We start from the raw sequence: 27,140 nt of genomic DNA on the forward strand, positions 1-27,140 counted from the left end.
CTACAGTATACAACAACCAATATGGAAAGATATGACAAAAAGTTTAATGAGTATTATATCTTTGGATGCCGTTTTGCAGGGCGTGGTGAACATTCAAGCAACATCTGTGAGAAATTTAACTCTTTGGACAAAGAAAATAGCAGGTCAATTAGCACTCTTATTCAGTGAGGTGACATGTTCATGATAAGGGGACTTTCCATACATGTCTGTAGTACTTGGTGATGATATCTCATTGAACTTCCGAGTGTATCACGACAGATGCAGTCAGGCCACGGTATGCCAATGTCACCATATGATAGTCACACGGGTTTGGCACAATCTCAAGGTGCGGTTGGAGTTGTTACTGGGACACCCAAACCTCGTGTAAGAGCTCGTCGGGGTCAAGCAACAGATCCTCACAGTATAGCTGAGCGGGTCTATATTTACCATCCTTTCCTTGTTTATTACTTTTTTCTAAGAAGTGCTGCTTGATGTTGATGTTACTTCATGTTCCTTAACCTAATTTCAATGTATTGCTTCGTTTTCAAATTCTCATGGTTCACTCAATTTGCTCATGGGTGTAGCTCCGTCGTGAAAGGATAACGGAAAGAATGAAGGCGCTACAGGAGTTAGTCCCTAATTCTAATAAGGTAGATGCCATACCTTTTGCCAAAACATATTTTTAAGTATTTACTGCTGCTTTTCATGGCATTCTTGATTTTTTTAAGAATCAGGAAAGGATTCTTGGTCTTGCTTTTGATACCTTTTCAGCTTTATTATTGTTGCTTTTGGGGTTTATTGCTGCTCTATTGGGTGAGCTGAATTTGATCCTCCCGTTTCTGTACTCGACACTTCTTGTAAGTCAATTTGAAATTAAGCACATTAGGAGCAGGCTGGCCTTGAGGAAGGAAGAGAGTCGGGACAAGCTTTTGCAGGACCTAGCCCAATAGCTTCACAAAATGGGGGACTCCTTGACAGCCTTGAGTGATAGATGCAAGTGCTTTGTGCTTACATGAAGGCTACACATGAGGGCATGCCACTCACATGCATGGGAGTCCAAGAGTACAGGACAAGAGAGGGGAGATGCTAGTCCTGCTCTGGAGAGTATACCCAGTCAAAGAAGGTCAACCAACAATACTCTTGTTAACAAGGGAACATGGAGGAAACGGCATGAGGGCACCTCATTTGCTCAATCACAATGCTCAAGTGTCGAGGAGCACAGGCAACAGAGGCGTACTCTCAGGTAGTATGCCCACTCTAAGGATGTCAACCGACAATATTTCTGTTTGATAAGGGGACTTGGAGGAAACTTAGAGCCTTCAAGCAAAATAAACAAACCTACAGGGCCTACAGAAGAATAGCTAGAATGAGAACATCAACACACTTTAGAGTGCATGAGATTGGAGTTTGAGGCTGAGCGAGAGGCAGGGATGATGTGAAACAGGGGAGGACCACTGCAAGACTGAGAAGGATTGGAGACAAAATAACTTTCTAGTGATTCTTCAGCAACTCCAACAAGCACTCTCACATTCAACTGTTTACCAAAAAAGATCATAAACTCGATTCTTCAACTATGCCCTCTTGGATTCATCAACTTGAAGTTTTTTTTTCAGCACTTGAAAGATCTGAAAAGGACAAAATCCTACTGGCAGACAAAGCATGTAGTTGGTGGCAAGATTGGTTGCATAACAACACAAATCATGCGCCCTGGGTTGTCATGTACTGATGGGACGAATTTGAGGTTGACCTCAAGCAACGTTTCCTACTGCCATCCCTTGAGGATGAGTACGGAGTGAATGTCAGGGTGCACGATCCATACTGACTTCACCTAATAATGCCTACCCGATTGGCCTTAGAATTGCGAAAGCCCAACTAGAAGGAAAAGGGTGCTTTCCTGTTCGGGTTGGATTAGAGCCTCCGATGTGATGTTTGTAGCTACTGCGTGGAATCTTATGCTGTTGACGTGCTCCAAAATATGGAAATGAATGTAAAGAGGTGGATGGTACAGGCCAACGTGCCTAAACCACCGCAGTCCGATGACAATTGCATGTAGTCTTAGGAGCTGACTCAATTTAGCTCCAAGCACATGCATCCGGAGCTTCTAGCTCCAAGTCTGCAGAGACCAAAGGATTGTTGGTGCTATTTTTAGCACTGGTTGGACACGACAAATGGTTCTGCTCCAAGAGACTGGCAACTAGTCCTAGCTGGACACTGTCCATGGTGACAATTGTCACCCAACTACCTCTATCTCCAGCTCCCCTTGTTGGTGCCGTCATTAGCCGGGTGCTGGAAAGTAGGTAGGAGGGGAGCGTCCATCCACTAGTAAGAGAGTGGTGAGTTATTCAAGTGCTATGGTTATGTGGGTGGTTTGGGGGGGTGATGGAGAAAGGTGTTGTTATGTTGTTCAACAGTGGAAGCATAGAATACGTCATCACAAAGCAAGCTACTCCAGGATTTTTGGAGTTTTTCTTACTGAACCTTCATTCAGAACAAGGTGAGTACTGTTAGAAGTCATCTCTTGTCTTTATTAGACACCAGGGCCTCTGTTGTGGGTGTGCCTGCCTTGTATAGGCATTTTCTCATTTTTCGTCACTCCCCGTATCCCCATTTTTCCCCATTTTTCCATGGTGTGGGTGGCTGCCACATGCTGGCAGGAGCAACTGGAGCTGGCCGACTCCACTCTTTTGCACATGGAGCTGGCCGACCTGCTCAGTAGGGGTCGTGGGTGATTTCTATGCTGGCCGACTGGAAGTACCCAGTCATGTGGGCTGGCGGCGCATCTCAGCACTGGCCGACTGCAGTTTGGGGCCATATAAATAGGCCCCATTGACCCCACATTGTTGTATTGAGTTTTCATTGCGGGATCTTGTGTATAGAGAAGAGTTACACGCCTATCTCTCTCCTTCTCTTGTGCTGTCTATTTTCTGCACTCTACTTGCTCTTGTGATCTCAGATTTTTTTATCATATCTGCTGCGTATTTTGACATGGTATCAGAGCCCTAGGCTCTTGAAAGATCTTGGGAGTTTTCTGAGCAAGAGGGGGATTGTTACGTTGTTGATTGGTGGACTGCTTGGACTGCTCGGGAAGAGAAGTAGCAAGAGGAAGGCGGGCTAAGTTGCTGGACAGCCACTTGCTTAGAGTTTTTTTTTTCCACCCACCCACCCTTTTCAGTTACATCCCTGCGATGGCAGATTTGTTAGAGCTGGCTGAGAAGCATGTGAAGATCCCAACTCTCCCCACGTTCCCAGTTGACCGTCAGTTGGACAGGAACAAATACGGCATCTGGAAGGTTATGATGGAGTCTTTGCTGGAGTCATATGACCTTGCTGGTTTCATCGTTATCGGGGTTCCACGGCCGGAAGCAGAGGAAGGGGAGTTACTGTCAATGAAGAAGGACCGTGAGGCACAGGCACAGATGTGGGATCGTGTCAACGCCAGGGTCCGGTCATTTATTTTCCTCAATTGCACACCACAAGTAATCAATCACGTAAAGCATATGATGCTGGCCAGAGGCATATGGCAGCACTTGGCTTCTCTTTATAACAGGGTATCACCCATGAAGAGGATCTCCTTGGAAGTGCAGATGCGGGTTATGAACCCTGCAAAGTCGTTGATGATGCGGGAGCACATTAACAAGCTGCAGGCCCTTCAGTAGTAGGAAGTCCTCTAGGTTGGGAAGGAGATATCATCTGAAGACATGGTCATTACTTTGCTGTCCCACTTGCCTGCTCAGTATTCCGCTTTCTACTCCTCTTTGATTACGAGTGGCAGGCTCAGCACCATTACTTGGGAGGAGCTTGTGCCCATGGTCTTGGACCAGGAGGAACGTTTCACGAACCCTCCTCACAGCGGAGGTTCGGAGGCCTTAACTGGCCAACGGTCGAAAGGCCGGAATAACAACAAGGGCAAAGGAAAGGCTTCACTGGAGAAGTCTTCTGAGAAGAAGCCTGACTCAGAACGAGAGAAACTGAAGGCCGAGCGGTGCGACCACTGCTCCACGCTCGCGCGTAGCCAGTCACGACCATGTGGCAAATGAGCGTACCATAAATATCAAATAATTCCACAATTCTCATTTCCATAACAGATGCACTGAGAGAAGAAAGGACAGCAATTTAGCAAGCTAAATCGGTGCCTCATTGGCTCTTGCAAACCTTGCGGACAACAATGTAGTGGCTCCTTTGGCAAGTAGAACACAATCAACATGCTAGTTCTCACCATGCATCTGGGCATTATGTGGATCATGCTCTTATGAGCAACTTGTGTGATGAAGAAGAGCCTTTCTCTTTTGACAAAGCACGAGAGGTTCAGAATTGGATATGCACATGCAGCAAGAATATGATTCCATTTTGAAGAATGCCACTTGGGATTTAGTTGACTTGCCTTTCAGCAAGAAAGCTATTGGTACGTAGTGGGTCTATAAGATCAAGAGAAAGTCTAATGGTAGCATTGATCGCTACAAAGCCGGACTTGTAGCAAAGTGCTATGCACAAGAGAAAGGCATAGATTACAATGAAACCTTTGACTTAGCCTCAAGCTCTAATACCAATGTGACAAGCAGAAGCTCTGGGTAGTCTTCTTTCAGCCCTAATCACTGCATAGGAACTCTTGATGTAAGAACATTCAACATAGACAGAGAAGAGAGAGAGAGATTGTTGTGTATTCAATATATTCATATAGTACAAAAAGGTACATGTACTGAGACCTTTGGCCTACCCAAAAAGGATAACAAAAAGCCTAATCTATGACCTAAATCCATAGGGAGTGAGACGATTAAAAATGATCTCTAATTAGCCTTATATAGGCCTTGGAACACATAATGACCTGGCCGACTGCTGGTCGCGGCCAGATCCTTTGGACAAATAATACCAAAGAGGCTGCCGACCACCAGTAAAGCTCTCCACACCTGGCCAACTTCGTACCTTTCCATCTGGATCTGTTCCAGTGCCTGACAAGACCCTAATCATGTCCAAAACTGTATTTATCTGCTGCCTAAATCAGGGATTAGCCTGGGACTAGCATAGCCATGTGCATGCACATGACATATCCTCTCCCAGATCTGCCTTTGAGTGCCCACCATCGGACCCCCCTGATGCACCTTCTTCCACCCATATCTAGCTGTGTTTGAAGCACCAACAGGCCGCATTGCTTGCTTGCTCTGTCCACCCTCGACTCAGTGTGTTTGGCCTTCTTTATTGCCCTGCTAAGCAGGGAAAGAGAGACTGTTATCCAAGCCACTCAACAAGGAGACGATACCATATGTACCCAGTGTCTAATTCTAAACACTCAGACGGGATGGGCTCAAGTCAGCTCTACCATGTGTACTTCCTGGATGGCTCCACACAAGCCTAGAAGAGAGGTGGGATCAAGATAAAAAGGGCTTGCTTCACCGCTTGCACTGGTGGGCTCCAGCCAAAACATCAAACGCCAGCCTCATCATTCCATTAGTGCACTTGCATTCTCTAATGATGGCAATCCAAGCATGTTACCATCTTGGCAAATTGTTACCATGCATCCCTTATCCTCGAAGGCTTACGAATGCAACTGTAAAACAATGTCTCTTGATCTTTGACAGTGCACCAACTGTATTCACTGCTAGCATTAACTTCTGTCCTTCATAAGGTCACCCATAAGGTTTAGCTCATGCCTTTGATGCCCATCATCTGGTCTAATCCTCCTGTAGACCCTCTTGCAGCTGTGATACCAAGCCTTCAGGTAAATGATTGCTCCATCTCATTTGCAGAAACATTGCATTATCCCAATGCCAACACAAGGCTGATTTTAAATTAGAATAATCATTAAATGTCAAATATACTCTCTTCTACCAAAAATGGCAACCAGAATCTAGAGTCGTGACTTTAATAAAGCATTACTCAAATACTAATGTGAACAAGCTGTCAATGACCTACTCATGTAGGGAATCCTGTATATGACATACATTCCACATAATCTATTCAGAAATGCGTACACTGTCAAGTACTCTGACCTTTCCAAATACTCAGCACAATATTGTTTACAACCATACATATCTCATGTACAATCACTTGATAGAAAAATAGCTGATTCAAATGTGTATACAATGAAAATGCATCAATCTATGTTCATGGCAAACTTAAGTAAAAGCTTTGTGTACATATAATATCATCAAACTTTGCCATGCCTTAAAAAGTTTGTACATAAACCATGCTTGGTCTTTATTCTACTAGAAGAGTACTGCAATACACTTGTTGCTATCTAAAAGTAACTCTAACATCTTATTGGGTAGATTCAAACCATTTCCATATATTTAGGAGATATCATGCCCCTTTTGTCTGAAACCCTGTCTTGGCTCATTCTCAAAAGATGTTTATTCATTCCCTTGCACTTGATGAGCTGCAAGGTATTCCTGCATTTGGTCATTATCGTAAGTGGAGGAAGCAGCTAATGTTGGTGTACTTGTCAAAATACGCAGCGGAGATGATGACAAAATCTGAGATCACAAGAGCAAGTAGAGTGCAGAAAATAGACAGCACAAGAGAGGCAGAGAGATAGGCGTGTAGCTCTTCTCTATACACAAGATCCTGCAATGAAAACTGAATACAACAATGTGGGGGCAATGGGGCCTATTTATATGGCCCCAAACTGCAATCGGCCAGTGCTGAGATGCGCCGCCAGCCCACATGACTGGGTACTTCCAGTCGGCCAGCATAGAAATCACCCACGACCCCTACTGAGTGCAGTCGGCCAGCTCCATGTGCAAAAGAGTGCAGTCGGCCAGCTCCAATTGCTCCTGCCAGCATGTGGCAGCCACCCACACCATGGAAAAATGGGAAAAAAATACGGGGAGTGAGGAAAAATAAGAAAACACCTATACAGGGCGGGCACACCCACAACAGAGGCCCTGGTGTCTAATAAAGACAGGAGATGACTTCTAACACCCCCTCTCAGCTCCCGGCTGTGAAATCAACCCCAAGGAGCTGGAGTGCCGCCTGAGCGTAGCGTGAGGTAGAGACTTCGTGAAGAGGTCCGCCGCATTGTCCTCAGTCGAACAATAAAGTAGCAAGATGGGCGCCTTGTCCCGCATAATACGAAACATCAAAGCATAGTTTACCTGAAGAAGCTCTGTTGTATTGCTTTTGTCGCGGACTCTGTGTGATCTTCGAGGGCCGTCCTCTATGGTCCACTCGGAGGGTAACTCCGTGACACTTGACTCCCGAAGGGTGTCCAACAACCACCTGGGTACTCGAACAGATCGTGGAGCCTCCTGTTGTTGCCGGGGCTCTACTCCAGCTGCGGGCTCAACCTCTTGTACTGACTGAGGTGGATCAACTGGAACAATAGTCTGGGAATCATCATCAGACTCTTCTGGATCTCCAAGAAGTGGCGGCTCCTCGACAGTGGATACTGGAACATGCTCATCAAAAACCACATCCCAGCTGACAACAATCTCATTCCTATCTGGATCATACAATCTGTTTCCCTTGGAAAGAGAATTATACCCCACAAATATAAGCTTGCGGGATTTGGAGTTAAGCTTCTCCCTCTGCTTCTTCGGAATATGTACATATGCATCACTCCCAAAAACACGTAAGTGTGAGACATTAGGTTTCTTGCCAAAGTATGCCTCAAACGGAGTCATATTAGGTATTGAAGTCGTTGGAGACCGGTTGAGGGTATGGACAGCCGTTGCCACAACCTCTCCCCAAAGTGGATGAGGAAGATCACGATGCTCCAGCATGGTCCTCGCCATCTCCACCACAGTCGTGTTTTTGTGTTCTACAACTCCATTCTCTGAAGGCGATCCTATATTGGCCAGTTCCCTCTTGATGCCATGACCTGCACAAAATCTGAGAAATACATTCGAGGAGAATTCACCCCCTTTGTCAGCCCTGAGAGTCTTTACCTACAATCCAGACTCTTTTTCCACCATCACGTGCCAATCCTTGAACCGTGCAAAAGCTTGGTCCTTTTGTGAAAGAAAGTAGACCCACGTGAATCTGGTACAATCATCAACAAGCAACATAAAATAGAGAGATCCTCCCACTGATGGTGTCTGCTGAGGTCCACACAAGTCAGTGTGAATCAACTCCAATGGTTTTGAAGCCCGCCTGGAAGCCTGCTTCGGAAAGGATTCCCTGTGCTGTTTACCACGTATGCAAGAACTGCAACGTGCTTGCTTGCTACCAACATCTGGCAAGCCAACCACCATCTGGTCCTGGAAAGCTCGCCGCAGTGCATCCACATTTAAGTGGCCAAAACGAAAGAGCCACAGATCTCCGACCTGAGAACCTGTCACTGAGGAGAGTGCAGAGAGCTTGTAGATACCATTCTCCACACCGCCTTCCCAAACAACCTGGCCAGTCTCACGGTCCCGTAGAGCAAGTGAATGCTCCTCAAATTCCACCCGAAAGCTAGTCTTGCATACTTCATGCACTGACAGAAGATGAAAACCAAGAGCGGGGACATAAAGAACACGGGAAGCATGCTTGCCCCCCTTGCCGTCGGGAATAATCTCCATCCGGCCCTCACTGTGTATCGGAATAGTGGAGTTGTCGCCAATGAAAATGCGACCTGACTGCTGTTTCAGATCCAAAAAGAAGTCGCGGATGGAGTCATGTGCCTGGAAGCACCACTGTCAAGAATCCATTCCCAGGTATCCTTCGCGGTGAAGCCAACTGCCTCCTCGCTTGAAGACGATGAAGCATCAGAGTCTATCATCTCTAAGTGCACAAATGCAAGAGTCTTTGCAGCTGAGGCTGAAGAATCAGCACTCTTTCCAGTCCGCTTAGGACACTTCCTCCAATAGTGGCCTTTCTCGCCAGAATCATTGCAGGATTGTGTTGGGCGGATAAGCGAGATTTAATGTGTCTTGTGTTTTTGGTGAGCAGATCAGTGCACGGAGTAGCATGGGTGCGATGGATTTTGGCCGGTGTGCGGCCATCTTATTTTGATGTGCGATGATGGTCGCCTGCCCATAGTTTCATTTAATTGCAACAATTTTAATGTAAATAGCCAAGCTTGGGGACCAAGCTACTTTTTGATATTAATGGCCCAAAGTGGAATGTATCAAGCTATATTTTTGAGCACTTGCTTTTTGCTAATACATAAATACATGCATAAGGAAGCGTTCTCACTCATGCATGGGGGGAGATTGAACCCACTCTCTTGTGGGGGAGAAGATGACCGCTTAGCTCCTCGAACCTTGGCCTGCGCCCCTCTGCCTCTGTGCTTGTTTCGCCCCCATCCTTCCTCCGCCTCCCATCCTTCCTCCACTGTTGTTCGCCCTTGCCTCTGCCCGCCCTTCTTCCTTCCGTTGTTGTCTCCTGTTTGCGCTGATTCATCTCCCCTTCTTCCTTTGCCTCATCCCTCTGCGCAGCCCTTGTTGTGTTGCCTCTCCCCGTCTCCCCTCCTTCCTCCGCCTCATCCTCTGTGCAGCCCTTGTTGTGTTGTCTCTCCCCGTCTCCCCCCCTTCCCCTGCCCAACTTTGCCTGTGTCTCCAGCCATCTTTCCCTCCCCCTTGCTTCCCTTTCCTTTTTGCTTTTCCCTTTTCCACCCTCCCTTCCTTTCCTCTACCTCCTTACATGCCTCTTCCCCTTGGTTCGGATTGCTCCTCATCCGGGTTTAAGTCGGCCTTTTTCTTCGATTAGCATCATGGCTAATCATTCTCCCTCGGCCGGGCAAACCATTGTTTTTTCTGAAGTCGAGCTCGCGGTCCTCTTCGCCGAAATCGAGAAAGACTCCAAAACGACCCTCATTGCCAGAATCTTTGGATCTCACCCTTCTCGTCTCCAGGCTCGGGATTGGGTCCTGGCAGCTCTGCCTTCTGACCTCGCTCCACACTTTCGAGATGTCAGGTTGCTTGGAAGAGGTTTCTTCCAAGTGGATTTTGATTCTGAGGACGCAACCTTAGAGGTTTTGAAGGGCAGCCCTTTGCCATTGGGCCTGAGGAAAATTTTTTTTCTTCCCTACTCCAGCTATTTTGACCCTGTTGAGGAAGACCGGAACCGTTTCCCGATTACTCTTAGATTCCTAGGTCTCTCTCGCTCATATTGGCCTATGCTAGAGGCCATCGGGTCTGTCTTTGGTCTGGTTCTTCAAGTGTCCCCCCCTCCACGCCTTGCCGACATCTTTTGCCTAGGCAGATGCTGTCCTCAGGGTCATGGTTCTTGCCCGTGACCGGGAGCTCTTTGAGGACTATGTTTTGCTCCCAGGCCCTAGTGGTCCTTTGAAGCAACGTATGGAGATTGCAGGTAAACCCGATCAGTGTTGGGTCTGTCACCAACAGGGTCACTTTGCTGGAGATTGCCCTCGGGCTCGGGGTCGTAGGAGGCCTCGCAAGCGTGCTTCTCAAGCGCCACCTCCCTTGGATCCTTCCCATCCTAAAGTCCGCTAGGTGTAGCAAGCTGTCTCTCATGCCCGCCCCCTTGGTGCGATTGATGGGAAGACCTTCTCGGATCTTGTACCTCAAATAGATGATGTTTCTGGACAGAGGGATCTATGAGCTCATGCATCTTTGCAGGGAGATGATATATCAGTCAGGATGATTTTGTTGAGTCCTCTCTACTTGGAGGGGGCGATATGCAGGATGTTCAGCGTAGTGGGGATCATGTATTGCAGGATTTTCAGCATGGTGCCATTGCCCTTGATGCCCCGCAGGGCGCATAGGTTTCTCGTACATATGCAGGTACTGTGTAGGGCCTCGGACAAGGGCATGTCAGTGGACTTTGCCCCGTGGATTATCCCGTCCTCCAGCATTATGAGAGGCGTCCTCAGGCTGCCCATCGTCTTCTTAGATCGGGGGTCAAACCCTCTTCTCTTCCATGAGAATCGTCCCATGGAATGTTCAGGCCCTTGGAGGGCTTCCCACCCGTGGTAGGAAGCGCCTTTTGAAGGACTAGCTTCACCCTGCTGTTATAGGAGGGTCTATGGATATACTTTTGTTGCAAGAACACAAATTGGATAGATCTTAATGTGGCAAAACTGGTAAGATGCTTTTTGGCCACACCTTCTGGTCCTCGGCTGTTGGGACTAGAGGGGGTGTTTGCATTTCAGTGGGAGCATCTGTTATGCCTCATGTTATTGGGCATGGTGTTATCCTCCCTGCTAGAGCGCAGTGGATCTTGATCATGCATGAGGGTCAGAAATTGGGAATCTTGAATATCTATGCACCTAACGTGAGAGGTGAAAGGGTGGCCTTTTGGGACACCATTACAAATGTCATTCCCCAGGTTGATCATTGGATAGTGGGAGGAGACTTCAATATGGTTGAGCAACCTTCTGACAAGAAGGGTGGACGTGAAGGGTGTTTACACCCTTTGGAGCGAACCTCATGGGAGAGGTTCACGCTTTCTTTTTTTGGCAGGGATTACTGGATTGAGGATCACTTCCAGAGAAGGCCAAACTCCTTATCTTTTTCTTGGCACAACCGCAAGAGTGGGGATGAGAGCATCTTTGCACGTCTGGACAGATTTTATGTGGATGATTGGTCCCTGGACAAAGGAGGCACCATTGCTATTATGCCTGGCACCACCAAATCTGATCATTGCCCCGTCGTTTTGTGTCTCAAGGAGCCTGGGGCTCGCTCGGCCTCTCCCCGTGTCCGTATCCCTGACTCTCTTTATCTAGATGCTGACATCTCCCTTGAGATCAGAGAGAGATGGAGTGTGACAGTCCTGATCCTCTCATAATATTGCACTGGCTCTTGAGAGGACCAGCCTTCATTATCATAGCGCTGCCTTGTCCAAGAAGAAGGAGGCTCTGGACAAGGAGAGAGCTATTAGGCGTAGGATTGCTGGTCTTTAGAGGGAACATGAAAAGCATCCACATGCGTCTTGGATTACAGACCTCTTGACCACAATTAGAGCAGAGCTGCAGTTGACCATGGACAGGAGGGCTGAGTTCGCGCTTCATGCGAACGAGGCTTTTTGGACTCAGATGGGTGGCAGATGCAACAAAGAGTTTTTTTCAGCGCATAGGTCTTCCCATAGTAGGGATTCTGTGAGGTACTTGCATGATTCATAGGGTGAGGTTCAGATTGAGCCTGATAAGGTAAGGGGTACTGCTTCAGATTTTTATTGGTCTTTGTTGACTGCAGAGCCCTCTCCTCCGAGAGATGTGGCACGATAGAAAGTTTGGGAGTGCATGCCCAGGCTCATTACAGATGCTGTGTGTTCTTCCCTGGATGCCCCTTTCTCGAAGGATGAATTCCTTCACGCACTGCATGCTCTTTCCAGTAGTTCATGTCCAGGGGATGATGGTCTTTCTCCTGCCTTTATTCTTTTTTGGGATCATATTGGAGATGCTATCACTGTTGCCCTTCAGGAAATGTGGCTGTCGGGTATGATGCTGCCATACCTCATAGAGGGGTTGATTCACCTTATCCCGAAGAGTGGGGACAAGACTGACATCAAGCAATGGAGGCCCATCACTCTCCTTGGATCTGCATATAAGATCTTAGCTAAAGCCTTGAGTATAAGGTTGTAGCCGATTCTCCAAAGGACTATCAATGATACACAGAATGGGTTCCTCCAAGGAAGGAGTATATTTGATAACATCTTTTCTTTCTGGGAAGCTGTCGAGTGGGCAAAGTCTAGTCAGTAGCCTCTTGCCATTCTTTTGCTTGATTTTGAAAAAGCTTATGATAGAGTGGATTTGGATTTTTTGGAGGGCACTAGGGCACACATGGGGTTTTCCCAAAACTGGATCAGAGGGGTGTCCTGCCTATACAGGGAGGCTCATAGCATTGTTTTAGCTTGTGGGGGGCGCGGCGAGCGTTTTCAGATTTCCCGTTCGGTGAGGCAGGGCTGTCCCATCGCCCCTTTACTGTACCTCATTGTAGCTGAGGCTATGAGCAGGTTTCTTCGGGCTGCCCCTGGTGTTGTGGGTCTTAGGCTGCCTTTATGCACGGAGGAAGAGTTTTTGGACTTTGAGTTAGCAGATGATACGGCGTTGTTCCTTGAGGCTTCACATGTTTGTTTATGTGCTTTCCGGACAGCCCTGGAGGCCTTTTGTTTGGCAGCAGGAGCTACTATCAATTGGCATAAATCAGTTGGTTTTTGGATCAATGATTCTCCTCTTGCAGATTGGGGTATAGATGTTGGTTTTACTTGGATTGAGAGAGGATGCTCTGTCAGATACCTTGGTTGTCAGGTGGGTGTTGACATCTCCCTTGCACAACAGTTTGCTCCAGTGGGCACGGGGAGTTTCCAACTTCGATACGGAGCCGATGCTAAAAGCACAACTGGGTTTTCCGCCCGGACTGACACTACTAGTGCGGAATCTTACATTAGTAACGTAAGCACAGAGTTTTTGGTAGTACCGGCGAACTAGATAACCGCGGATTCGGGAATCTGGGACGGGGGACTCGTAGTATCTCTATAGATCTGGCAAAAGCCAAACACCTTACCGTGCGCCCGTAGGCTGACTGCTGAGCTTACTTCGGCAAGGTTTCTTTTTTCCGCATGAAAAGCAAGGGCCGCATAGCTCTCGCTAAAAAGGAAAACCTAGTAGTTTCGAGAGTCGGGGCCAACCATCCCCATGACGGCGTCCTTGAAGAGTTCAGAGGCCTCGTAGTGACATAGACCTAAGCGGTTAATACGAAGAGGGTGAGTCCAAGATTGTACTGTTCCCTACCAAGGCAACGGACACTTTCTTAACAAATCTGTATGCCACTCCACACGCAAGCTAGACTGGGCATACATATTCCGTTTTTCAGTGGCAGAACAACGGGTAAAGACCTGACTGCAGCGACCGTAATGCCCAGAGTCCAGATCTGGGAGGGCGAACCATACGAGTCGAAAGGCGTCCGTACGGTTTTGAGGGTTGGGGAACAGGGGCCCTCAAATGAAAGGCCCGACCCCTATCGATCTTATTTGTATAAGGTGGCGGAGAAGGAGTCTAAATCAATGGACATTAATGAACCATCATTGATGGACGTTGCACACTTGAATGACACGAGAGAATTGACTCCAGGTCCGGATGGATTAAAGCCCGAGGCTTTGACAATGGAACAACAACTACGTGTCTTATGGGATCTAAGCTATCGAGATCGAACGAAGGTCGAAAGACCATTTCGATGGGACATAGATCTGTGATAGATTGCTGCCTATGAAAGACTAGCACCTAATCCTGGGTCAATGACGACCAAGGGTTGGGCTCAGGGGAACCACTATAGACAGCATCTCTGTGAAAATACTGGACTTGCGTGAAGGCCTCGATTCCGTCGTATTGGGCCGCAAGGCATAGCGGGATCCCTCGCCCTTGCATTCCCAAACCCTCGCCCTTGCATTCCCAAACCTAGTGGTAGACGCTTGCCGCTATGCCAAAGGGCATACCATAATTCCAAGACAGACTTGTACAGGCCGCAGGTGCGAACCCTTCTTGGAGCAATTTGCTTCGCCCTGCAGCCTTTGTTGCTTCCACGAGTTTGGGCTGGGAAGGTCTCAGCATACTTGTCTAAGACAAGTACGTAGAGATCTTCATGGTATAGTTTAGTGCATGAGGGAAGGTATCGGTAAACGCGATCGTATTGATCACGGAAAGCCATGCCTTCTTGGACAGACTCTCGAAAGTGACTTACAGCTTGAGGTTTGTAAAAGGAAGTGTGTGAGAGATACCCATAAATTTGAAGGTCATATAAAGACTTCCCTAGTCGAAACCTGTAAAGTCGGGAAAGCCCCACTCCGGGAGTGAAAGGAACAAAAGTTCGTGGAATGGGGGGGATGTGGTAGAACAAAGGGTCATGAAAGGGAACGAAATTCGTGAAAGAATAAAGGTAAAGAAGGAGGGTTTTGTGATAAAGAATGAGGGTTTTATGATAAGGATCCAAAGCCCAACTTCCTCGAATATTTCCAAAATCCACCTTTTCAGAGAACCAAGAGTTGCGTCTATTCCCCGTAGCGTATCCCAATCGCCACCACCTCGCTGGAAACGGGCGACAAAGTATCATCAAGATATCTTTCTCTTACACTACGACACTTACTGGCTTTCGTTCTTGCCGCTAAATTGAACTGTAGATTGATTAGCGAAGTGTGCAACCGCTGGTGAGCGAGGATTGGCTCCTAGAGGGAGCGAAGCCTATTGATATTAGGGCCACCGACCATGACACACGAGATTGGGCGGCAGAGGCCCGGTGATCTTGTAGAAGCGATCGATGCCAGACGTTCCGTTTGTACGAATTGTGAACGCACCACGACCGGACGTAAAGCCACTGTCAAGGAATTGGGTACCAGATCCGATATAGGCCTAGCAAGTGCCGGATCCATGAAGAAAACTACAATGGAGATCAGATCGTGGCCGAATAGCGCCTTACGGGACGTATGCGCAACTTGTGAGACGGAGCCGAGGGCCAGAGGTGTACCGCGTACCGGGCACTTGACCTCGGGCGATTTCGTCGAACAAATGGTGATTACGGCAAGAAGGAAACAAATACCACTCTGTCACTTATGCCGTATGAGAACCCCCATACGAAAAGCTGGGAACCATCCAATTGCGGTTGAATATCTGAAACCGTAACAATGAAAGTTCAGGTTGGTGAGCCGACTGAGAGGAGACTATCCAGCTCGGTTCGGAGAGCACTTTACCATGCTACACATTTAGGGTGAACAGAGGAAAAATCTTTTTTTGTTCTGCTTAACTAATGTTATGGCTTGAATGCCGAACCCTCGACCCTACCCATTCGGATGGGTGTTTGCCCCGAAGTGTTCCTGGAGTGTATGCATACTTTCGTAAGTAACTTGGTGCAACATGGAAAATTCTCTTAAATTCAATCAAGTCATTTTTGATCCTAGAAGAGATTCATATGGCCTCTAAACTCCCTTTAGTTATAGTTCCTTTTAATTGAACCTAGAGGTAAAACAAAACAGAAGTTTACCTTCCGTGGATATCTGGTTCGCAGCGTTTCAGCTCTATCTATAGACCCAATTTCTCCGCATAAGACACGCGCTTTATGAATAGCTATTTGTTATACGGCGGGGCTACGCTACCAACACCCATCAAAGGGAAACACCAAGGGTTATACGTAGCCATTCTTTTAGGCACTTGGTCAAATCACATCTGGCACAGGGAAGGAATTACTTACTTACCGAATATCACATCATGTGTCGGCTAATCATGCGAGGATCACATTGCGGCTAATCACGCTATGTTACACTAGTTCATTAGTTCACACTAGTTCATTACTTCAAGACTGCACTCGACTTGGCCTCTAGAGCTTAACCAAGTTTTGCTAGCCATGGCTTGGTTTATTGCTTTGTGTTGGATTGTTCATAAGGGCTGCATTGGCCAGCTTCGTCGCCTTATTCGGAATTTTCTTTGGTCAGGGCTTGGTGGAAATGCACACACTAGAGCCAGAGTTGCTTGGGAAACCATTATCAGGTCTAAGCAGGAAGGGGGATTGAATATCATTGACCCTGAGGTGCAATGTAAGGCTTTGCTCTGTAAGCTTGTTGTTAGGGGCTTTCTTCCAGGCACTGAGCCATGGAAGGACTTTCTCATGCAGCAGATCACGAAGTGTGTCCCTGTTCGCGGAGGTGACTGGACTCTCAGCTCACGCTTTATATTTTTGGATGCAGTTCACCGCTCCCCTTCGTGCCCCTTGGTTAGGTCCCTCCTACGGGCCTGGGATTGCGTGAGGAGTTTTTTGGTACACATCTCCCCGCGTTTAGCGGAGGAAGCTAACCGGCAACCCATTCTGTGGAATGATTTGATCTTAGATGTGCATGGTAGGCCTCTTGGGGCAGCTATGCGTATTCTTTGGACTGACTGGGAGATCCTATGCCCCACAGTGCTGGCTTGGAAGAGGCTTCAGAGCCTCACTGAGGTGCAGAGATTGGATTTCACGTAGCATTTGAGAGGCTCTAGCCAGAGGATTGCTCATATTGATGCAACCATTCCCAACCATTGGATTACTGGATCTTTTTTGGAAGGTCATCATCATTCTTGGTTTGGGGTTTTTTCCGGGACAGGTGTTCTTCTTTAGGTTATGGGTCTCTCCTTGCCTAGGGAGGATGATGTACCGGTCTTTTTTTCTATACAGGATGGATGGCAGCTGGAGAGATGTGATGTGTAGGAACTTATTGAGGGCCCCTAGATTCGTCCAGTCAGAGTTGTTGGCAGGTTAGGGAAGCACATCTTTGTTGACCCCCCCCCCCCCCCACATGCCCCCCCCCCCCCCCCCCCCCCCCCCCCCCCCCCCCCCCCCCGATGATCACAGAGAGTGTTAGCCTTTGGTTGTATGGTGGCTGCCCTATCAGGCATTTGCATTGGGACCCCGGTGAATGGGAGTGGAACGATGCTTGTAACCCTTTGAAAAGCATGCCTTTTTTCAGTTATACCGTGCGGAATGCCAGACATCTTATCTTGGGACACATTCAGAGTGTCCCTACTCTTAGACCCCATTGGGAGTCTTACGGCTTTCGATTGACATTCAGAGGGTATTTTGGCGGAGATTGTGGCATTCTTATAGGAAGCCATAGATTTCCTCCTTTATCTGTGTTTCCCTTCATGGTGGTCTGGCCACCAATTAGTGGAGGTGTGTTTACTGGTGCTTGCCCAGCATGCCCTAGATGTGCAGGAGTTTCGGAGTTAGTTTACCATTGTTTATGGGAATGCAGGGAAGCACAGAGGGTTTGGTTTGTGATTGCACACCTCTTTGGTAGGATTAAGAGGGATGCTATCATTTCTTTTGGTTCTATCATTTGGTTGACACAGTCTGGGCCTCAGCTGAGATTCGAGGGGACTGACAGGAGCTTGGCCATTATGGTTAGGCAAGGAGCTCTTCGGCAGTGTTGTCTTCAAGATTTGCCACTTTCACATTGTCCCTCCGGCAGAGAGGTTAGACAGTTCTTGGGAGATTATTGCTAGCATCTCAGCCTGGAATATCTGAAAGGCTAGATGCACTGAGGCCATTGAGGGTACTCCCGTTCTTGTTTGTCAGTGTCTTTGCAGGATTTGGAGTGATATTATTCACACCATTATGGCTACCTGGGCTAGAATCCAGGGATCTTCGAGGGCTGTTGAGAGGAAGCGCGGCCAGTTTATGAGAGAGTGGGACATTGGTATCTTTTCACATCCTCTCATTCGGGACCCTATTGGTAGCACAGGGTTCCTGATTGGTTGAGATCTCCACCTTGCTTGGTGTGAAGTCTCCATTTTGTAAAATTTTTTCATACTTAATAGAAGTCTCCTTTCTGGAAAAAAAAAAAACCCCCCACTCTCTTGTGTTATGGCTATGGAGATTAATTAACAGTAGCATCATCAATGTCTGCTTGACCAATGGGCTCGACATCTAGCATTTTTGGCTGCTGATTTTCAGCATCTGTGGGCTGATTTCCAGCCATAGGCTGAGTGTTCAAATGACCAACACTTGGTTAGTGTGTCCCACATAAGGGGAGGATAGTATCAAAGAGATCTTGTGAGCCAATAGTTGGCTGTTTTCTGCATTCAAGTAAGGGCTGAGATGAATTCTTCACAAAAAAAAATCTCGGCTAACCACAATTCATTGAGAAGCAAGATGGTAGAGACAGTACCCTTTACTCTCCGAACTATAGCCCACAAAGATACATTTCAGTGCCTTGTCATCAAGCTTCGTGCTCAGGCACAAGAGCATAAACCAAGCAACCAAAGACACACATGAGCCACTGATGGTTTTTTGTCATGCGAAGCTTCATAAGGAGTGATAGTCTGCAAGGATTTTGTTGAACACCTATTAAGCATATATACTACACACATAATAACTTCCACCCAAAACTTGCCAGGCAAATTCTGGCCTTTGAACATACATCGTGCCATCTCCATAAGAGATTTATTCTTTCTTTCCAAGACACGCATCTCCCAATGAAGTAAATAAGTGGCGCTGTGACGTGTCACGTAATGTGCTTACTAGCACCACTGTCAAAATACCTCACATGTGTATTTGCCACCGATATGCATGCGTCATGAAGAGAAGGATCATAGGACACTAAACATAGAATGCCTAATCTTCATGAGCATGGTTAGGAGATTCCTTCTTTTCAGCACTAGGTGCTGATGCATCGGCCACAGACGTACTTGAGTCTTTCTTCTCTTTCTCTTTTGCAAAGCCTCTTCTTGCATTTATTGATGTAATGATTTGGTTTGCGACAATAATTACATTTGCCCTTCTTCTTGGGCTTCTCATTGTCACCTTTATTGGCATCTTTTGCCAGAAGAGGTGGCTGATCAACCTTTTGTCTTATTGCCAATGGCACTAGATGCTTTGCCTTTGCCTTAGGCAACAAAAGCTTGATCTCCAATTCTCATGCCAGATTTGTTCACCTTGGATTGCTCCTCTTGTAGGACACCAACTCATCAAATGAAAATGTGTTGGGATTTTCCTTCATCATCAACCTGAGTGTCATGGCAAAACCCCTGATATGATTCGGGTAATGCATTGAGAATAGAACTGACAAGAGAGTTGTTATCTCATCAATGTTGGCAAGCTGCTCTCGAAGGTTTCTAACCTTCGTCAAGTACTCATCCATAGAGTCATCCTCATCTGAAACCGATCCCGTCAAGTGGGAATAGACTCCGTTGGACACCCACATGCGTAATGGCACAACTTAAATATCACAATATAAATGGACAACTCAATAACAACTGAAAACTGAAATGAAATGAAATGATGATCAATGGACACCAGCACTGGGGCCGGAACGGGCCGACCCCCCCTCAATATATAATATATTATTGGGAGTATTTAAGTGATACAATGCTCCATGGGTTCAATGAACTAGATGATGTCCATGTACAATTGAAAATGAATACAGTTACCAAACAAGAGTCTTGAAGTAGACGTTCGAAGGAGAGCGATCCACTTGAAGAAGTCTAGTCTCTACGGTCCCATGCCTTCACTGGAATCCGCAGAGAGTGCCCCATTGGTGTTCCAGGACCACGCACAAACAGGCACTCCCGTACTAACGCCTGGCTCTCCTGATCTCAGCACCCATGGACCGTGGTTCTCTAGAAGCTTGGACTACCCGGCACCGAACGGGTGTTAGCAGCAGAGAGTATCCCTTGTAAGATTTACACCAAAGACCTTTGCTTGAATCTCAATCCACTCACCTTGTAAAACAATGAATATGGCCTTCAGTAGTATTAGGCACCCACGTATGAAAGAAGAAGTCTCTATTATTGCTGTTGTAGCTAGCTTGAGAGATAGAGGATGGTTCGCCAGCAGCTGCCCGATAGTATGGGGTAACTAGGGTTGCCTATAGAGTATTCTGCCTATGCATAAGCTGGAGAGAATGCCTATGTGTACAGCCGCCTGCAAGGTAAGAGTGAGGAGTACCTGTGCGCAGCCACCTGTGCAGCCGTCTGTGAGCAGTCGCCTGTGCGCAGCCGCTTGCAAGACAAGAGGATGGTGACTTGTGCGCAGCCGCTTGCAAGCAAGTGAGTGAGAAGACCTGTGCCACTGATTGTGTGCAGTCGCCTGAGGGCAAGCGAAAGAGACGCAGCCTGGGCGCAGTCACGTGGCAAAGCAAGAGAAAAGAGGATCGCCTGGGCGCAGTCGTCTGTGGGTAAACGCTGGAGAGGTTGCCTGGTGGACAGATGACCGAAGGTGGTCATGCACAGCCGCCTATAAACAAGAGGAGGTTCACTCCTGAGCAATGGAGGGACATACCACGAACAGGTGGCCGGTGTTTTGCATGGAGGCGGCCAATTCCAAAGGTTCCAAGGTGGGGGGTGGGTAGGTGGCCATGCACCCACCCCCACACACATGATTAAGTGAGGGGTTCCCTCCCCACCATGACCCATACGTGGGTGCCCATAATGGGTGCCCACCCTACCAAGGACACCAAGAAATATTTGGGAGGGTGCCCACTCATTAATGAGTGTGAACCTGCAACCTTATAAAAAACAAAGTTTAAAAAGAATGCTATAAAATAAACAAATGCAATACACTTACCACCTGTTCACACGCAACAAAACTCGTCAGAAGACAGAGCAAACTTCACGACTCACTGGCAGGCGTCCCCGCTCAGTAAGTGGCACGTCAAACAAGCAAACACAAGAATACAAGTCACGCGAAGACAGTTCCAGGCATGCAAAACATGAATGCATGTGCAAAGAGTATCGGACATATCTCCCGTTCATGGAACAAGTACTAAACATTTCTGTCGGGCACAATGATGGCACGACAGAAAACATAAATCCCGGTCTTCCTATGGAGTGACAATCCCATAAGTAAGACACAGATCCAGGCACGAGCCTCCCTATGGAGTGACAGTCCCATAGGCAAGACACGGCACCAATACTGGCTCTTCCATGGCGTGACAATCCCATGGATAGAACACAGTCCAGGTCATACATGGGTGGCACCAGTCTGGCTCCCGTCCATACGACACCATCCTGCTAACACACGGGTGGCACCAGTCTGGCTCCTGTCCATGTTATGCAAAATACTGGCCCCTTCACATGAGCCACCGGCATGGCCTCAAGTGAACGAGACACAAATCTGGAGATGGACCAAATGGTCGGCCAATTGGTGACATTTATCCATATGCAACATATCCAACCCAAATCAACCCTTGGCTGAAATTTGCTTTTGGCTTTTCCTTTACCCTCACCTTGGGTAACAAAAGCCCCATCACTGCCATGCATGACGGAAGATTTGTTCTTCCGATTCTGCTCCTCTTGTAGCAATAGGCCAACCAGCTCCTCAAAGAAGATTGGTTGAGGGTTTCCCCACATAGGCAGCGTGAGGCGATGTGTGGAAATTCAGGTAAGTCTCTGGTAGTGTTGATAATGTCTTGGAGACCAACTCCGTGAACAAAACACAGCATTCAACGTTTTCAGCATACAACCAATTTCCAGCATTCATATCATCATCGTTTTGTTATAGCCCTTCCGGTGAAGGTAAAATGCACGCATTCATTCATTTTCAGCATTCATTCACAGCCTAGAACCAGTCCCAATCAGCCCATATCTCAACCTCAAATTTGCAGCCTTCCTACATTCTATTGGGAAGAGTGCATAGGCTTGAGATCGGTCATCATTGGAATTTGGTGCTTCTACAACAGTGTACATTTCAGCCTGACTCTTGGTCTTTCAGAGATCTTGTGTTTGGCGTATCTATAGTCCAAAGTCATTCTCTTCAAAGTTAATAAAGCAAATACTCCTAGCAATAGGAGGGGGCCCTTCAGTGGGTAATTCGGGACCCAATACGGTGACAGATCTATATATATATATATATATATATATATATATCTCATCTCTTAAAGTTTGAAGCGATAAAAGTGGATTGCTAAAGACTTGCGAAACTCGGGATAAAGAAGGCGGTGTGAGACTTGTGTGACATAATTGATCGCTTTACTGACAAAGCAATCAAAGCCATCACTTGGGCGTCACGAGTGTCTCATCTCTTCTGCTCTTGTGTGGGAGGAGCAGGTGCTGCAGCTTGCTAAGCACCACGGCCAGGTGTGTTAGGTGCTGTGTGCTAGAAATTGTGCATCTCAGTGTTGCGGGGTCATGACGATTTATTGGTTATTTATGTCCTTTTTTCTCCTAATAGTAGGTCATGAGTGTGGGGTGGAAATACTATCCAAGGCCCTTGGTGTCTTGGGGGTATGCTAGCCCGTGCCAAGGAATATGCATCTTTATGGGGATGAGGTGCAATGGAGCGGCAGAGCGGGACTCGGACATCTAGCCGTGGGGCAGCCTCCCACAAACCAAACTTCATGACACGGCTCCACCAACCGGTCTCACACGTTTTCCTTGCGGGTCTCATCGTTCACTTGCCTTCATGCCTGGCCCGGCTCCCATGGCCTAGGCTCTGGACTTGCCTTCCATCCATGATCCACCGGCCCGGCCGTGTCTCGACTGGTGTCAACTCGGTGGACAAATCTTGACTTCCTTGAAGGCTTTATGCATTTCGGGCAAAATTGCATTGCCTCAGGTAATCACTCTTACTCAGCTTAGACAGGAGCTTCGGCGAGACCACGTAGTCACCTCGCCAAATTTTGGGGGATTAGGGGACTCTCAAGCGGGGGCTTGAAGTCCGACCTTTAGGTGAACAAAACTCAAAAATACAAAAATATGCACTGTCTTTTTCATTGTAACGGGTTAGACACTGACCTTGTTGATGGCTATAAAGCAGGGTTAAGACCTCCCGCGCCTATTTACTATCTATCACTATGCACAAAGATCATACTTCGAGGTGCATACACTTAACCTTTGGTTTCGAAGGCAATTGACGAGGGCGTCAATTCTATAAAGGGGGGATGTATGTGAGGTGGGAATACTATCCAAGGCTCTTGGTGCCTTGGGGGTATGCTAGCCCGCGCCAAGGAATATGCATCTTTATGGGGATGAGGTGCAATGTAGTGGCATAGCACGGATCCATGTTAGGCACACTTGGAAGCACTCACGCACCGGGTAGGTACGGTAGGCCTCCCGCGTTGCGAGTGAGGTTTCACGGTGCCGAGTGTCTCGGGGGGATGCCCTCCCCTCCTTGACGGTGAGATTGCCGGAACGTGAAAACGGGACCGAAACGGTGGAAACGGCGGACCGACGAGTCGGTGAGCTGTGCCCTGCCGACGGGCCGAGACGCGGCCGGGCCGGCGGATCATGGATGGAAGGCAAGTCCCGAGCCTAGGCCGTGGGAGCTGGGCTGGGCATGAAGGCAAGTGAACGGTGAGACCCGCAAGGAAAACCCGTGAGACGCGCTCGACGGGCCGGTGGAGCCGTGTCTAGAAGCTTGGTTTGTGGAAGGCCGCTCCACGGCTAGATGTCCGAGTCCCGCTCCGCCTGGGCTTGTGACACTTGGTATCAGCCGCCCCGCGGCTAGATGTCTGAGTCCCGCTCCGTCGGCCTGTCGAGCGCGTCTCACGCGTTTGCCTTGCGGGTCTCACCGTTCACTTGAATTCATGCCCGGCTCGGCCCGGCCCGGCTTCCATGGCCTAGGCTTGGGACTTGCCTTCCATCCATGATTCGCCGGCCCAGCTGTGTCTCGCCTCGTCGGCACGGCACGGCACGGCTCGCCGGTCCACCGTTTCGGTCCAGTTTCCACGTTCTGGCAATCTCACCGTCAAGATGGGGAGAGCATCCCCCAGAGGCACTCGGCACCGTGAAACCTCACTCGCAACGCGGGAGGCCTAACGTGCGTACCCGGTGCGTGAGTGCTTCTACGTGTGCCTAACATGGGTCCGTGCTACGCTGCTCCATTGCACCTCATCCCCATAAAGATGCATATTCCTTAGCGCGGGCTAGCATACCCCCAAGGTACCAAGGGACTTGGATCGTATTCCCACTGAAACCGATCCCGTCAAGTGGGAATAGACTCTGTTGGACACCCACACGCGTAATAGCACTACTTAAATATCACAATTTAAATGGACAACTTAATAACAACTGAAAATGAAATGAAATGAAATGTTTTTTCTTGACATAATGATAGTGAACCTTAATATGCTTTGTGCGGGCATGAAATATTGGGTTTCGCGCAATTGCCTGAGCACTTTGACTGTCAGTGTGTCAAATCCCCATAGGATCTCCTCGTAGAATGTTCCTGGTACGAGACTCGAAACCTGCAAACAAACCAAACAAACAAGAAGTCCCCACCGAGCCACGAGCTGAGCTAACTAGATGGACGTACCGACCAATCTCTACCTCGCGACGTCCCATACCGCCACGAAGCTACCCTCGCAGGCCTCGAGACTACTGCCGGCCTCGGTTGCATAAAGCATGTGCATGTCTGCACTAGATCCAGGCTCTTGACCATAGAGCTCTCACAAAGACACGTGAGACTCTATGAACTAATGACTAACCTTGGCCACCCTTTTATAGGCTCTTGGCCGGTCATCAGGCATCCACACTCGGGTGCCCGCCCGTCTATACTTGGGTGCCCGCCCGTTAGTCTATCCCTAACTCAGCTCGCCAATCAGCCTGCCTAGCTCCAAGCTTTCCTAAACCTCGAAGCTAGTCTTGTGTGCATGTAGCACACGGTAGATACACACTGTGCACATGACATACTCTCCTTCCTCTAAGAGCTCACTCCTGAGCTCACTAAAAAGCCAAGGTAATCTCTCTAAAGAGTAGTCAATGTCTTCCATGTAGCGTCATCCTCAACACGATCCTTCCACTTGATCTTGTATTCCGTGATAAGCGTATTACGTAATCTTCTTTCACGAAATCCAAGAATCTTTTCAGGTTCGTGTGGAACAAATGTCATGTCCTCGACATCTATGATTTCTTGAGGAGTAACTAACTGGTCTGTTTCACTGAGTACTTCCTTAAGTCTACTGACATGAAATACATGATGAACTTTTACATGAGAAGGCAAATCTAATTCATATGCAATTGAACCAATCCGTCGTGTAATATGAAATGGTCCATAGTATCTAGGGGATAATTTCGGAGATCGACTTGTCCGTGAAGCCTCGGAAGCTTTCGGAACTCGCAAATACACCATCGTTCCTTCAGAGAACTCTCTGGGTGAACGATGTCTATTAGAATAAAATCTGTCTCGGTCTTGAGCACTTCTAATAGATTCCTTCGCAACTTGTAACATTTCTTGCATATCTTGCAAAAAATTACATGCTGCATCATGTTGAAGTCCTGAGAATCCCACTGTAACAGGTGATCTAGGTTGAAAACCATACATAAGCATGAAAGGACTAAAATCTGTACTCGTATGCTTAGTATTGTTATATGCAAATTCTAACATAGGAAGATAATCCTTCCATGAACTCTGTCTTTGGGATACATATGCTCGAAGCATATCCTCCAAAATTTGATTTACTCTTTTAGTCTGGCCATTAGATTGAGGATGATTTGAGGAACTCAAATTCAAAGTTGTTTCCAACTTCTCAAAAACAAGTTTCCAAAAATCACTCGTAAACTTAGAGTCCCTATCATTGACTATGTCCTGCGGTAACCCGTACAGTCTAAACAATTACTTAATAAACTGTCGTGCTAATTGCGTACTAGCCATTTTTGTCAAGCGATTTACCACAACCCAAATAGAATCGTGGCCTTGATGTGTTCTGGGCAATCTGGTAATAAAATCCATGGAAATACTTTCCCTTTTATTACCTGGGATTTGCAAAGGATGCAACAACCCAGCCTGTCTAAAGCGTTCAGCTTTATTTGCTTGACAAATTTGACACTTGAGAACATAATCTTCTACATATCCTTTCATCTTTGGCCAATAAAAAGTGTGTTTCACTAACGATAGTGTCCTGTGTACCCCAGGGTGTCTAGCAGAAGGGGCATCGTGACACTCCTTAAGAATCTTGGACCTAATGTCCGGGATCTGTGGTACACAAATTTTGTCATTACGGAATAGTAAACCATTCCGAATCATCTACTGGCCTGCCTGAATGGTAGGCTGTTCAGTCATCAAGTCTTAGTCAATCAATGAGCTCCTGTCCTGGATCTTCTGCCAAAATGGACCAAAATAACTATTAGTCCTGCAAAGCTCTCTCAATGACTGAAATAAGTCAGTAGAAATCTCTGTGAACGACAAAGTATTCACCTCTCTAATTCGACTAAGTGCATCTGCAACACTATTCATGGACCCTTTACGATAACGAATCTCAAAATCAAAATCTTGCATTAACTCAGCCCATTGAGCTTTTCTTCCTCTCAAATCATCCGCATCACACACATACTTGATTGATTGATGATTAGTCAATACCACAAACTCGGAGCCATATAAATAATATCTCCAAACCTTGAGAGCGTGAATCATAGCATAAAGCTCCTTCTCAAGGGTTGGCCAACAAGATTGAGTGTTGTCTAGCTTTTTACTTTCAAAAGCAACAGGTCTACCATCTTGAAATAAAGCAACCCCGATGGCATAGTCACTTGCATCAGTTTCAAGAACATAAGGCCGGTAATGCTAAGATAGGTGCTTCCTTGACTTTATCTTTCAAAAGTCTGAAGGCCATATCCAAATCGTTATTCCAAGTGATAGGCTGATTTGACTTACGTCCACGACCTTTCAACAAGTCGGTCATCGGTAGTGTGAGCTGAGAGTACTCCCGCACAGATTTCCGAAGAAAAACAACAAAACCGAGAAAAGAACGAAGTTGTTTCACTGTTCGCGGTATAGGCTAGTCCAGAACCTTCTGTACTCGGTCATAGTTAATGCTCAATCCATCTCGAGTGATCTTGTGTCCCAAGTAAATGATGTCTGTCATAAAAAACTCACATTTACTTAACTTAG

At 47.3% G+C, this 27,140-nt stretch overlaps 1 protein-coding gene across 6 annotated transcripts in view; it reads left to right on the forward strand.

Moving 5' to 3' along the window:
* The window catches only part of LOC147610725 (bHLH transcription factor RHL1-like), an 82,008-nt gene that overhangs the window by 26,884 nt on the left and 27,984 nt on the right, over positions 1 to 27,140 (forward strand). For 3 of the 6 annotated variants that reach the window (XM_086785292.1, XM_086785290.1, XM_086785291.1), the window contains 3 exons: positions 80 to 143; positions 259 to 414; positions 564 to 629. In XM_086785292.1, coding sequence (XP_086641418.1) covers positions 259 to 414; positions 564 to 629 — 222 coding nt within the window. In that variant the 5' untranslated portion in view covers positions 80 to 143. Of the gene's footprint in view, positions 1 to 79; positions 415 to 563; positions 630 to 27,140 lie in introns of all 6 variants that reach the window. The other 3 variants (XM_086785288.1, XM_086785289.1, XM_086785287.1) reach the window with 1 other exon arrangement.

The sequence above is a fragment of the Cibotium barometz genome, chromosome 48 (genome assembly GCF_041138505.1).
Source record: "Cibotium barometz isolate CiBa-2024 chromosome 48, ASM4113850v1, whole genome shotgun sequence".
Classification (NCBI taxonomy): Eukaryota; Viridiplantae; Streptophyta; class Polypodiopsida; order Cyatheales; family Cibotiaceae; genus Cibotium; species Cibotium barometz.